Source organism: Erpetoichthys calabaricus, chromosome 8 (assembly GCF_900747795.2).
Source record: "Erpetoichthys calabaricus chromosome 8, fErpCal1.3, whole genome shotgun sequence".
Lineage (NCBI taxonomy): Eukaryota > Metazoa > Chordata > Cladistia > Polypteriformes > Polypteridae > Erpetoichthys > Erpetoichthys calabaricus.
Genome location: NC_041401.2, coordinates 77,475,464 through 77,489,816, shown reverse-complemented (window position 1 = coordinate 77,489,816; position 14,353 = coordinate 77,475,464). Strand labels below are relative to the sequence as shown.

Genomic DNA, 14,353 nt, shown 5'->3' with positions numbered 1-14,353 from the left:
ATAACACCTGTGCTACAGCTCAAGTCAAACTGTGTACACAACAGTCAATCCTGAAACGCTGAAGTGCAAAGAGATTTCTGTGGGCACTGAAATACCAGCTAATTGTTAAAAAAAAAAACCAACTGAGATGAGGTCCAAAAACAGGCAAGAGTCAAAGCCATGACATCAAACTACAAGAGGTACCCAACAACCAAGGAACAAGATGTTACTTAAGAGCTGAAGTCAAAAACCTAAATAATAATCCCACTGCTAGGGACTACTTGAGAGAAAGACTGGCCATTACTAAAAAGAATGACAAAGTTGTATTATCCACTGAGAGATGAAGGAAAAGGAGTCCCATCTACATGTCACATCCGGTAACATGACTGTCCTGACTGTTGTGGTTACCCGATTAGAGAAACAATACAGTTAACTAAAAATAACTTTCTCACCACTTAGTCTACTTAACAACAAACGGGAACTGACTCCCAGTGCATCAAAATCCAGGATAAACCCAGAACACAAATATCACAATGTATGGGAATTACACAGTGATCATCTGGATTTTAACCAACTGTAAAACAAATCATGTTCCCCTTGATGTTCAGACAAATTTTGCACTTCCCACTTGTTAATCATTTTAATATAAAGATTTCGGATTTCTTAGTGAGAAGTAGTCAGGATAACTAAAGTGAGCAAGAAAACAACTTTTAATAGTCTGATGTACTGTACTTAGAAACATTTTTCCAAATCCATTTACAATTCTTTTGGGAGTTGTTACTATCCAAAAACACTTTATGTTCTATACACTCCAGGGCAATATAAAAAAGATTAATATCAACCAAACCTACTCACCAGTACAGTTTGGAACGTTCCACAAGTGCATATGTGTCGCCATCTCCAATGAAGGCCCGGCAGTTCAAGCAAGTAAAGCACTCTGGGTGATACTTCTGCTCCCCTGCAACCTTCACAGACAGCAACAAGAGACACTAGTTGGTAGGATTCACATTCAGCTTCATCACATATTTATAGTGTAACAAAGTAGAACATGGAACAAGAAGTGTCAGAATATGTCACCTAATAAAATGTGTAATCTTATCTTAATAAAATATAATCTAAGATGAAGTGGTGTGTTATTTAAATGAAAATAATAAGTACCTGGTACAGAATGTGTTGAATGTCTGAGCAAAACTGATCTCAGGATGTCAGGCATACCATGGTCTGGGGAAGGTAAATGCTATCTAATAGCAAATTTGGTTTGCTATTACTGTATAGTCAATTTGTCATTTATACTCTTCTCTTGTTCATAAATATTTGAGAAAATTAATTGAAATTCAACTGTAGATTTCAGGGGAGAAACATTAAAAAAGAGTCTGGTGAGACTGCAAAAGTAGTCATAAACTGTAAGGGTGAGTGAGCAGTGCCAGTGCATCACAAAACAAATAGTTGTGTGGGTCCTGTTAAATATTTTTTTAAGGATGTATATGAAGTATAAATGTGCACAATACCTAGGGTGAATTGTCCTTTCACTCATGTACAGAAAAAATTATTAGAAGTCTTCTCCCCACCAGTAAGGTCAACAGTTATTCAAGAACAATGTACAGAAAATCAAAGAATCCAGTCAGACATCTTTACATGTCTGTGTCATATAAGAAGTTACATATATTAAAGACAAGAAAATCAACTGACAGAATTCAAAAGTCTTTAAATAAAGGCCAACCACAGAGTGGGAAAATATAACCCAAATGATAGATGCAGTGGTACTTTCCCAGGACCACCCACAGATGACCATCTTTGTCATGAAGCACCTACATGGAGGCCAAAAATGATCACGTCTAGCAGCACTTTTTGAATGTAAAAGTTCTTTACAGTTATTACTTACAGTAAAGTCCCCTGTCCAAAAAAGGGAATTTGGAAAGTACAGAATACATAGTGTGTCTATTGTGAATGTTAAAAAATGTAATATAATAGTGTAAGTGTATACACACAGAGTATATCAACATTAGTAAAAGTGGACAAGATCCAATATTGATCTCTTTTTATTGTGTAATATTTATAATTAATGGCTTTGTAATAATGCTTACACATTATTTTGAGACCATACATTTTTGACATCTAGGATTAAATATGCCAAGTTCCATCTTCCTAAAATAAGTCTAAACATTTATGACATCATTCCCAGTAAAAGATGAATAAGCCATCAGTATTCAGAAAATAAGCTTTATTACAGATTGTGTATTTTCCTTATTTAAACAAAAAAACACAAATTTAAAAGTGACAGCAAATAATATAATTAATTTCACAGTGAAACAGAGTCTATGTAACAACAGAAGTAGCAATTTAACAACATTATAATTCAAGATTAGAGTGAGAAATGCACCATATGCTCAGAAGACAAAACATTTTTGAATATAAAGATGTCGTTTTGCAAGAAACAAGAACAGAATTTCACTTTCGTCACATGGTAATGACAACATGCCATGACACATATCAGAAGTCCCCAGTTATATTCAGTATATTCACGTTATCTCGCTAATTGAAACTGGTGTCCGTTAAGATGATCTGCTGAATTTTTTTGGGTTAATAATAATAATAATTCATTACATTTATATAGCGCTTTTCTCAGTACTCAAAGCGCTATCCACACAGGGAGGAACCGGGAAGCGAACCCACAATCTTCCACAGTCTCCTTACTGCAAAGCAGCAGCACAACCACTGCGCCACCTGTGAGTACAATATACAAACCTACATAAAAACAACATAAAAAACCTAGGTATCCTCCATCACTAGATTGTCAGAACAGAAACATTGTAAAAGGAAGCAGGCACACTTCCTGAAGAAATTAAAGTAACAGGGCCATCAAAAGACATTTCTATCGACTGTGTTAATAAAAAAACAGTAAATGATTACAGGGTTCCGATAAAAGCCCAAAAAGGACAATCTATCTTCAAAGAAGGATAAAGGCATGAAACAGTCATGATACAGTTTTTATAATTAAGAATCGGTAATTTTTTAAAAACGTACCTGTTTATGCTTTCCAATCCACTTAAAACAACAAATCACATCAGCTAAGTCCCAGACATCCACTTCACTCACCATGGCATCACAGAGTAGCATAAAAGAAAAGCAATTTTGTCATACGTGAAGCTGTAATAATGTAAAATAAAAGCTGGTCTAAGAATGGAAACAGTAACTCCTTCTGTTGACATCACTGGACAGCGCATATGCATGTGCCTGTTCTCACACACACACACACACACACACACACTGCTCTGAATGATTCTGCGCTTCCAGCTCTCACTTCCTGCCTGACTCTGCCCACCACTCCCACCTGAGACAGACACACCAAAGAGACAGCCTTTAACTAAGAAGCTCAAACTTAAAGACTGCCAACTCAGTCCTAAATATACACAAAAATATACATGAAACTTCAACAGAATGTCTCACAGCTTTCACCATGAAATTCGACTTTTATTCAAAAACAAGCAAACAAAAAAAAATAACAAACTACCTCTCATTGGCATGACAAAGATGTAAAAACAGACTCTCCTCTTCTGAACATATTTGTACATCAATTGCTAAACCTGTGCTAAATCTCCATAACAAACCAACAAACATTTACGTTTCTGAAAGCCAAACCAAAACAGCCCTGCTGAGTTTTTTAAGCAGAGCAGCAGGAAGAATCATTCCATAACATGATGCGTCACATACATGAAACAGCGGGAAAAGAGCACACTACTCATGGAGGGGCCGCACAGCTTCATCATATTAGTGTGTGATCGGGAAAATATCTACATACCCACAGCTAAATCTCTACTCAAATTTACATATAAAGTGCAAATTGACAGGTGCTCATAACTGGCAAGAAATTATTTATGGCATGCCTGTAAACACAGTTCTTGACAAATGTGAAGAGGTGTCAGGATGGCAAAAACCTGCCAAAAGCAAGGATGCCATAAAGGTGGCAGTGGATAGTCTCCCTGAAAATCTCCACATGAGAGGAACTGAGGACAAAAACACAACTTGACATTCTAGTGCAACCAGGAAAACCAGAAAACAACCTAAAATAGTCAGATGTTATACTATAAAGGCCTCTTACACTACAACTTAACCTTTTGGGCACTACTGTAAGGAGTTTCTGCCATTATTGCAAATGGCTGATGAATAGTGAGCATAGTAGATTTTAATAGAAAGTATTATATGATTAAAAACCTTTATGAACTGAATAAAACACAAAATATTGCTGCTTTAGGGATTCCTCTCCAAAACAAACTGGATTTTACGGTACATGTTATTATGCACAACCCTGGAATCAAGTTTCCATTGTGCCCCAATCTGTCAGCCATCATTGTACCAAGTTTGGATGTCATACCCACAGCATTGCAAAGTTATACTGTTTGGCACATATTGTCCCCCCATTTAGAAACAGTGTCAGGCTTTTGCACTTAAAACAATTTCTCAAAACAGGTATTGCAGCTGCAGCTATATTTTTATTTACTTTTAATATATACACATTAACATGTATGCACACACACTATATGTCACTCTGAAGCAACAAGTTAACAATTTATAACTATATACGTATAACTGCATACTCATTGTGAGATATGGCCGGTCATTCACCCCGGCCAATACCCCCAGGCTGCTAGATGGAGCCCTCCTTGCAGCATGGAGGTGCCCTGAATGCCAGCAGGGAATTATGGACAATGAAGTTTTTATGCACAGCCCTGCTGGCTACCATGGGGACCGCCAGGAGTCGCTGCAGGGAGGCACAAGGACATCTATTTTCCCTACACCCCGGAAGTACGTCCCAGTCACATGGACAAAAGGAATGACGTGCTTCCTGGATGAAAAAGAAGAGTTTTTGATCTGACCCGGAGGTGCTAAGAAGTCACATGAATTGAGGGTTCAGAAGCACGTCCGGGTCACGGACTATAAAGGACTCTGGGAAATCCCAGACAAACGAGCTGAGCTGGGTGGAAGGGTGGCAACACGTCTGGGAGAGTGGAGGATTGATTATTGGTTATTGTTATTGAGTATAGTGGAGTGGTGGTGCTTTGTGCACTTTATTATTATAATAAATATTCATCTTTGGACTTTTACCTGGTGTCTGACGTGTGGTCTGAGGGTTCAAGGGAGCAAAAGCGCCCCTATCTGTCACATCATCCAAACCTTTACTTCCAACATTATCTATCTTGCTAGTCCTCAAAACATTTCTGTTAACCACTTGAAATGGAGACACATTACATTTTGAACAATACTTTAGGGTTTTTTTTTGTCCTCCCATATATCCTCCTGCCTTCTGTTGCTGCTGTCCCACAAAGGCTTATTTATTCATTTTTTGTTGTTGTTGATTTCTTGAATTTCATGCCGAAGTGAACAAAGTACATTTACATACCAGCTTCTTCCAGTGCTGGATTGTGGACGCTGGAACAATGCGTTTGCTGTCAGCCCTGGGCCCCCAGTGCTAGTCACACACCCCACACATACACCTACACCAGTGTTTCTCAGCCACTTTTGGGCTGCAGGTGCCCTTAGTTGCGGTACTAACATGCGACTTGTTCACAGTACAATCCAACTACCATTTCACTGAATGGATCGAAAGCTGTGCAAGACTTTTTTTTATCCTGTTTCTAACTGCACTCACTTCACCAAATGCTTGTTTCATTTAGAAATGGGACACACTAGTGAGTCGTCTACTTGTTCCCATGAGTTTTAAGCAAAATTCATTCATGGTTGTCTCCAAACGTATATATTATACGCCTGGTTCAGCAAAACTAACTCAGCTGTGATGTGCTGCTCACTTCGGCATATACTGTACATGTGCAAATCGCATATTTACTAAGATGACAGATAACATAGAAATATATGATTTATTTGAAAGAAGACACCCTTGAGTATGTTAAAAAAAACAGTACTAGTTTATTACAATGTACACAAACAACTTTAACATATGGCAGTGTCATGCTGACAGTACACCTCATGCCTACTCGTACACCTCATGGCTACTACTGAGCATTTCCATGCTGTGGGTAATTAAGGGGTATAGGATCTACTTTACATTAGCTGAATTTTTAAGTGTAGCTCGTATTGGTCTCTAAATTTATGAAATAACGCTCTCTCACCCCCAATATTCTAAGATCCAGTGGTACACAAAAGGATCTTTCCACTAGCATCCAGGCCTGCTGTTTCACTCCCAAGGAGATTTTTGCTTAATATGTAAAACTGAAGCAAGTGTTCTGGTATCTCATTGAGGCCTTGGCAATGCTGCAATTACCAAATTTCAGTAAATATTAATTGAAAAAGTATTGCAAACAGTATACAATAAAATATTAAAACAAACAATAAACATTCAAATAAAAATAACATTGATGTGGTCATTTGTAAACAATTGTTCAGAAAAGTAACACACAAGCAGTTCAATAATTGTTAAAGGCTTTGCATAAACACTAACAGTGCACATTGCATTTTTGTGTACATAAACTATGACGTCTTTGTAACTTCCAAGTTTTTTTTTGCAAAAAAGACTAGAATGCAATTGAGTCCTAAAGTACTAAATACATGCTTGGAAGCATAACTGGAAAATATATGGGCACAGAGGAATCATGCCAATGTTTATGCAGTTGAACACTGAACATTTATAGCGTCTTGCATCATATTGTAAATGTGATGAAACAGAATTGTAAAATTGTACATAATTAAAAGAAAGTAATGCATTACAGCAGCACACTCTGTGGTGAGGGAAAAACAGAGCCACACTGCTGAAGACTGTTGCCCCTGAATGAACAGTAAAGAATAAAACTGTTCCAAAGGTATAAATATAATTTAAGAGCCACTTCTTGAGATGTTAACCGTTTAACTGGCTACAAAAACCAGTAGAAAAAAATAAACATCACATCACCACTTCAAATGCAGAAGTTCACAGGTTTATACTTGTGCTTCTGGAATTTAGAAATAAGATTCCTTTCAAAATGGTTTGTGTACAGACTTGCATGTTGGTCCTTCAAGTGTTTCAATTTTGCATGTATCTTATGGTTTTCCCATCCCCATTTGCCACAAAGCCAAAGTAGTTCCAGACACCACTCTGGATGCCCTCTTTTTTACCAGTGAGCTGGTAAAAGTTCTCACAGAGCTGAAGCTGCAGTCTTATAATACCAATGAGTGGATGGAAATGGGGCTGCAACTACGGCCATGCTGATTGAGAGCCTACATGGCTCAACTGTCAAAAGCCAGAGTGAACTACAAGTCCATTTGTAAAGTAGACTGTAGAATTGATACCATGAAAAATGAGCACTTAAGGTTTTAAAATGTCAAAATTGATGCTTATCAATATTTCAATACTTTTCACAACCCTAGTACATTATGCTCTCAAGAGTGAACATTAGTGAATTCCTTCATTAATAGATATGTAATTCTACACTCCACAGTGAAATGGATGAAGAGTCAGGACTGTTGATTGTCAGGGGTTAAACACAGAATGATGTGGTTATGACTATGTAACCATTCAAAAGTTTGTGTACAGCAGATGGTTACTAGACTGTCTTTAAGAAGCCTTTTAAACTGTGGCTAAGCTGTCAAATTACCCTAAAATAGGAAAATAAAGGCTTCAGAAAAATAAACTGTATCAGAGGTGGAACTAACTATGGTGAGCATCACTAACTTCCAGGCATTAGATCACTTGGTCCTGCAACAGATTTTACGGTAACTTTACTCATAGTTCAGAAACATATTGCACCACTTTATTTCCCAAGACATAGCAATGACATGATGAAATGTTGAAAAATCTGCAAATTGCACTGATAACTTTCTAGTGGTTCACTTGACAGAGAAATTCAGTCAATCCCCTAGGAGGAATTTCACTCATATTATGCTAACATAGTGTAGCTTTCAAATTGATTGTAACACGTTTTCTTGAAAGCTTTTCAGAATATGCCAGCATCATGATTTTTTTGCCCTTTTCATGAGTCAGAATTGGAGAGAGCTTGTCTGAAAGAGAAACAGGTCAGTTTGCCCAGTGAGGGCTGGGTGGTCTCTTGGCTTTGGAACCACTGCATATTTTGTTTTTTTTTCTCCAGCCCATCTGGAGTTTAGCTTTTTCTCTCCTCTTGGCCACCTGACCTTACTTTATTCTTTGTCACTTAGTATTGCCTAATCTTATTTTTGTTTCATATAAACTACTCTTTCTTCATCTTGTAAAGCACTTTGAGCTACATACACCATTTGTATGTAAATGTGTTATATAAATAAATTTTGTTGTTTCAGACAGAAGTAGATGCTGGAGAGAAAGTATGAAGAACTTATTAGAAATATTTGTTATCATGGTTTTAATGGGAAATTTCATAAGACAACAGGCCTCAGTTATAGTGCCTTTCAGTTAAACGGGTGCATCAGAAGTACTATAGAGTACTTTTCTGTATACCATATTTGTAGTGCCACTGTTATTGGCAGGCAGGGTGGAGAACTGGTTAAGGCTAAGGGACCTAGGACTTCAAACTCTGCAGTTGTGGGTACAAATCCTGCTGCTGACACCATGAGCAAGACACTTCATTGGCCTGTGTTCCAGTTGGAAAAACAAACAAAATATAACCAATTGTAACTCCATCCATTTTCCAACCCGCTGAATCCGAACACAGCGTCATGGGGGTCTGCTGGAGCCAATCCCAGCCAACACAGGGCACAAGGCAGGAACCAATCCCAGGTAGGGCGCCAACCCACCAATTGTAACTCAAATGTTGTAAGTCACCTTGGATAAAGGCATCACTGATATTATTAGGTCGCTAGAGCTACTTACTCTTGAGAATGCTATTGCCCATGAGTAAAACATTCCAGCATTAGATCAATTCCTGTTTTTCCTAGTGATTTGGCTTTTGTTGATGGACATTGCAAAATTTGAATTGAAGCAGGTATTCAGTAGGAATACTGTGAAATCTGACCATATATTATTATATTTACTAGGTGTTTATGATTTTCATTCACTCAAGTACAGTGTTTCTTTTTGTGTTTCTTGTGAGTTGCATGGGGTCCCCCCTTTGAAGTCCACAGATGTGAATGTATATACAAAGAAGTGTTTAAAGTGAATATAAATTAATGCAGGTACCCTGATGTATAATATGAATTGACCTTAACATTTTCTTTGAGCTTTGTCTATCTTTCTACTTCAATTTCATACCTGAATGTAGGCAACATACGTGATCACATCTCTTTTTTCCCATCCAGGACACCACCTCCTCTTCAGTCACCCTGTTGGCTAGTGCTTCTGTTCGGCTGCTGTGTCCTTTGTTTGCATAAAGCACACTCTCAGAGCAGCACAGAGCAAGTAAGTTAGCATAATACTAATAAATAGCAACAAATAAAAGCATACAGGTTGCCTAATTTTCTTTTTTTTCTATAATGTCACTAAATTTCAATTAAATCCATCCATGCATTTTTGAGATTTTGGGGCATTTCTTAGCGGATACCTACTGTTCTAGATTAGGGCTGGACAAAATATCCAATTTTCTATTTGGTTTTTAATAAAAATCAATATGCAAAAGTCATTATCACGATGTTCAGCACTTTGCATTTTCCACAACTTCTTCTGAATTTTAAATAAAATCCACATATTCTTCAGCACTCTTTTTAAGCAAGTTTACACTGACACCGCTCATGTTGCCTGGCAGTGATGAGCATGGGAAAACCAACAAGGATCAGATTAGGAAGAGTTTAGAACAAGTAGGATTAGTGCTGCTGTGTGTAAATGGTTTTCCAGGGATGACAGTTCACGGAATAAAGCCTTTATGGATTAAAAGTGTTACTGCATATGAAAACACATTCCAGACACATGTGGAGCCTGCAATGTGCTCTTCTGCCTCCTCAGTGAAATGGGTTCCTTTTATAAAATGCTTGCTGTTCCTACTTAACTCGTGCCCAGACAATACTTGTACTATGTTAATATCTGATTGGGTAGCTTCTCAGCCATCTGCTAATAGCGTCCATTGTATGAAATCAGCTAGGCAAACCAAATGAGGAAGCATGTACCAGAAATTAAAAGACCCATTGTCCACTGAAACCCACGAACCAGCGAAAAATCCACGATATATATTTAAATATGCTTACATATAAAATCTGCGATAGAGTGAAGCTGCGAAAGTCGAAGCACGATATAGCGAGGGATTACTGTATACAGTATATTTTGAGGTTTCTGAACTGTTTTGGGACCATCTCCACCCCCCCAACAACAGGATGACAAGCCGAAGTGTGATTGTCATGTCTGTGGAGGACTGATTGTCCGTCACAGAGACAATCGCACATTCGCAGCTGCTGCAGCATAGCGCAGCACAAACAACTGCAAACTGATTGTGGTCATGCTGTAAGCACCTGTCGCCGATGCAAGGAACATTATAAATGCAGGGAACAGTACAACTTGGCCATTGAGCTGGCCCCAGCCCTGCCCACTTGCTGTGTCTGCGTATAGGAGAGTGGTAGATCCCACTACAATAAATAACCCTGCCATTCCTATTTCAAGTGGAATAAAGCTGGTTTTGTTAAAGGACAGAGACTCAACCTCATTTTCGGGGTGCAAAACAGTGACTCACGTGCCACAATACACACAGCTCTGGAAAAAATTTAATTACCACTTCAATTTTTTTCTTAAATCAGCATATCTATTTATGACAACCATTTCATTTTAGTGTCTTTGGTGGAATTCCAGCTTAAGCACACCTCATTTGCTTATTTAATGAGGAAAAATATAAAAACCACTGCTGTGGTCATTACTATTCTCTTGCAATAAGACTAGTTTGGATGGCAAATACAGTGCTACTAGTACCTTATATTTAATTGGAATACAAAAATATCTATTCATCATTGCCAAAAGAGTTAAAAAGAAAAGTTCTAGTAAGGAAAAGAAGGGTGCAATTCTGGCTTTACTAACAGAGGGATAAAGTAAGCATCAAGTTGTTTCCATCTTTAAAATTTCAAAGACGGCAGTTCATAAGAACAAGGTCAAGCAGCAGACAGGGGACAACAAAGTTACAGACGGGCAGAGGGCGAAAACGACTCTCCACTGACCAGGATGATCATCAACCCCCTTCAAATGTCACTCAATAACTATAGGATGACATCAAGTGACCTACAAAAAGAATGGCAAACGGCAGCTGGGGTTAAGTGCACAGCAAGGACAGTTCGAAACAGGCTGCTCTTGGCGAGGTTGAAATGATGCAAAGCTAGAAAAAAGCCTTTCATCAATGTCTAGCAAAGAAGAGCCAGGCTGAGGTCTGCTAAAGTCCATAAGGATTGGATCATTGGGGAGTTCAGTTTTCAGTTTTTCCCATCACCTGGTCATCTAATGGTTAGACGGAGATCTGGAGAGTGCTACAAGTCACAGTGTCTAGCACCTACTGTGAAATTTTGTGGAGGATCTCGGAGTGCTTCAGCAAGGTTAGAATGGGGCAGATTTTTCATTTGTGAAGGACACATGAATCAAGCCATGTACATGGTTGTCCTGGATGTAAACTTGCTAACTTCTGGTTTGACCATGTTCCCTAACTCTGAGGATTGGGTTTTCCAGCAGGACAATGTTCTATGCCACACAGCCATGTCAATCAAGGGGAGGATGGAGGACCATAAGATCGAGACCTGCCATGGACAAACCAATCTCCACACCTGAACCCCATTAAAAACCTCTGGAATGTGGTCAAGAAGAAGATGGATGGTCACAACCCATCAAACAACAGTGAGCTAACTGAATTTTTGCACCAGGAGTGGCATAAAGTCACCCAAGAGCAACGTGAAAGACTGGTAAGAGAGCATGCCTGGAAGCATGAAAGATTTGATTAAATGTGAAGAGTTATTCCACCAAATAATAGATAGATAGATAGATAGATAGATAGATAGATAGATAGATAGATAGATAGATAGATAGATAGATAGATAGATAGATAGATAGATAGATAGATAGATAGATAGATAGATAGATAGATAGATAGATAGATAGATAGATAGATAGATAGATAGATAGATAGATAGATAGATAGATAGATAGATAGATAGATAGATAGATAGATAGATAGATAGATAGATAGATAGATAGATAGATAGATAGATAGATAGATAGATAGATAGATAGATAGATAGATAGATAGATACTTTATTAATCCCAGGGGGAAATTCACATACTCCAGCAGCAAAAAATATTAAATTAAAGAGTAATAAAAAATGCAGGTAAAAAAAACAGACAATAACTTGAATAATGTTCAACGTTTACCCCCTCTGGTGGAATTGAAGAGTCGCATAGTTTGGGGGAGGAATGATCTTCTCAGTCTGTCAGTGGAGCAGGACAGTGACAGCAGTCTGTCGCTGAAACTGCTCCTCTGTCTGGAGATGACACTGTTTAATGGATGTAGTGGATTCTCCATAATTGATAGGAGCCTGCTGAGTGCCCGTTGCTCTGCTACGGATGTCAAACCGTCCAGCTCTATGCCAACAATAGAGCCTGCCTTCCTCACCAGTTTGTCCAGGCGTGAGGCATCCTTCTTCTTAATGCTGCCTCCCCAGCACACCACTGCGTAGAAGAGGGCACTCGCCACAACCATCTGATAGAACATCTGCAGTATCTTACTGCAGATGTTGAAGGATGCCAGTCTTCTAAGGAAGTACAGGCGGCTCTGTCCTTTCTTGCACAGAGAATCAGTATCGGCAGTCCAGTCCAATTTATCGTCCAGCTGCACACCCAGGTATTTATAGGTCTGCACCCTCTGCACACAGTCACCTCTGATGATCACGGGGTCCATGAGGGGCCTGGGTCTCCTAAAATCCACCACCAGTTCCTTGGTTTTGCTGGTGTTCAGTTGTAGGTGGTTTAAGTCGCACCATTTAACAAAGTCCTTGATGAGGTTTCTATACTCCTCCTCCTGCCCACTCCTGATGCAGCCCATGATAGCAGTGTCGTCAGCAAACTTTTGCACGTGGCAGGACTCCGAGTTATATTGGAAGTCCGATGTATATAGGCTGAACAGGACCGGAGAAAGTACAGTCCCCTGCGGCGCTCCTGTGTTGCTGACCACAATGTCAGATCTGCAATTCCCGAGACGCACATACTGAGGTCTGTTTGTAAGATAGTCCACGATCCATGCCACCAGGTATGAATCTACTCCCATCTCTGTCAGCTTGTCCCTAAGGAGCAGAGGTTGGATGGTGTTGAAGGCGCTAGAGAAGTCTAGAAATATAATTCTTACAGCGCCACTGCCTCTGTCCAAGTGGGAGAGGGATCGATGTAGCATATAGATGATGGCATCTTCCGCTCCCACCTTCTCCTGGTATGCGAACTGCAGAGGGTCGAGGGCGTGTTGGACCTGTGGCTTCAGGTGGTGAAGCAGCAGCCGCTCCATGGTCTTCATCACATGTGATGTTAGAGCGACAGGCCGGAAGTCATTCAGCTCACCAGGACGTGATACCTTTGGGACTGGGGTGATGCAAGATGTTTTCCAAAGCCTCGGGACTTTCCCCTGTTCCAGGCTCAGGTTGAAGATGCGCTGTAGAGGACCCCCCAGCTCTGATGCACAGACCTTCAGCAGTCGTGGCGATACTCCATCTGGACCTGCTGCTTTGCTGGCACGAAGTTTCCTCAGCTCTCTGCTCACTTGCGCTGCTGTAATTGTGGGTGGGGATGTCTCTCCTATGTTGGTATCAGCAGAAGGATGTGTAGAGAGTGCAGTACTCCGAGGTGAGAGTGGGTTAGGGTGGTCAAACCTGTTAAAGAAGATGTTCATTTGGTTTGCTCTCTTCACGTCTCTCTCGATGGTGGTACCCCGCTTTGAGCTGCAGCCAGTGATGATCTTCATCCCATCCCACACTTCCTTCATGCTGTTGTTCTGCAACTTCTGCTCCAGCTTTCTCCTGTACTGCTCTTTCGCCGCCCTGAGCTGGACTCGGAGTTCCTTCTGCACGCGCTTGAGCTCATGCTGATCACCGTCTTTAAAGGCCCTTTTCTTCTGGATCAAAAGGCCCTTGATGTCACTTGTAATCCATGGCTTGTTGTTAGCATAGCAGCGTACAGTTCTTACTGGAACTACAGTGTCCATACAGAAGTTGATGTAGTCAGTAGTGCAGTCAACAACCTCCTCAATGTTCTCTCTATGTGATCCCTGCAGGATATCCCAGTCTGTAGTTCCAAAACATTGTCTCAGAGCATTCTCAGCCTCCGGGGTCCACTTCCTGAATGTATCTATCTAAATTCTTCCTAAGTTCCTAACATTAATATTGTGTTGTTTAAAACTGAACATGATCTTGACTTTGGTGCATTAATCAAGGTCTAAAAACACTGCATCTTTTTTGTTATTTTGACCAGTTGTCATTTTCAGCAATTAAATGCTCTAAAATGTAATGAATTATTATT

At 39.6% G+C, this 14,353-nt stretch overlaps 1 protein-coding gene across 4 annotated transcripts in view; it reads right to left on the bottom strand.

Annotated features, from left to right (window-relative positions):
• Positions 1-14,353, bottom strand: part of limk1a (LIM domain kinase 1a) — a 134,830-nt gene that overhangs the window by 35,473 nt on the left and 85,004 nt on the right. For 3 of the 4 annotated variants that reach the window (XM_028806862.2, XM_028806865.2, XM_028806864.2), the window contains one exon: positions 835-944. In XM_028806862.2, the coding sequence (XP_028662695.1) occupies positions 835-944 (110 nt within the window). Of the gene's footprint in view, positions 1-834; positions 945-3,003; positions 3,316-14,353 lie in introns of those variants that run through there. The other variant, XM_028806867.2, reaches the window with a different exon arrangement.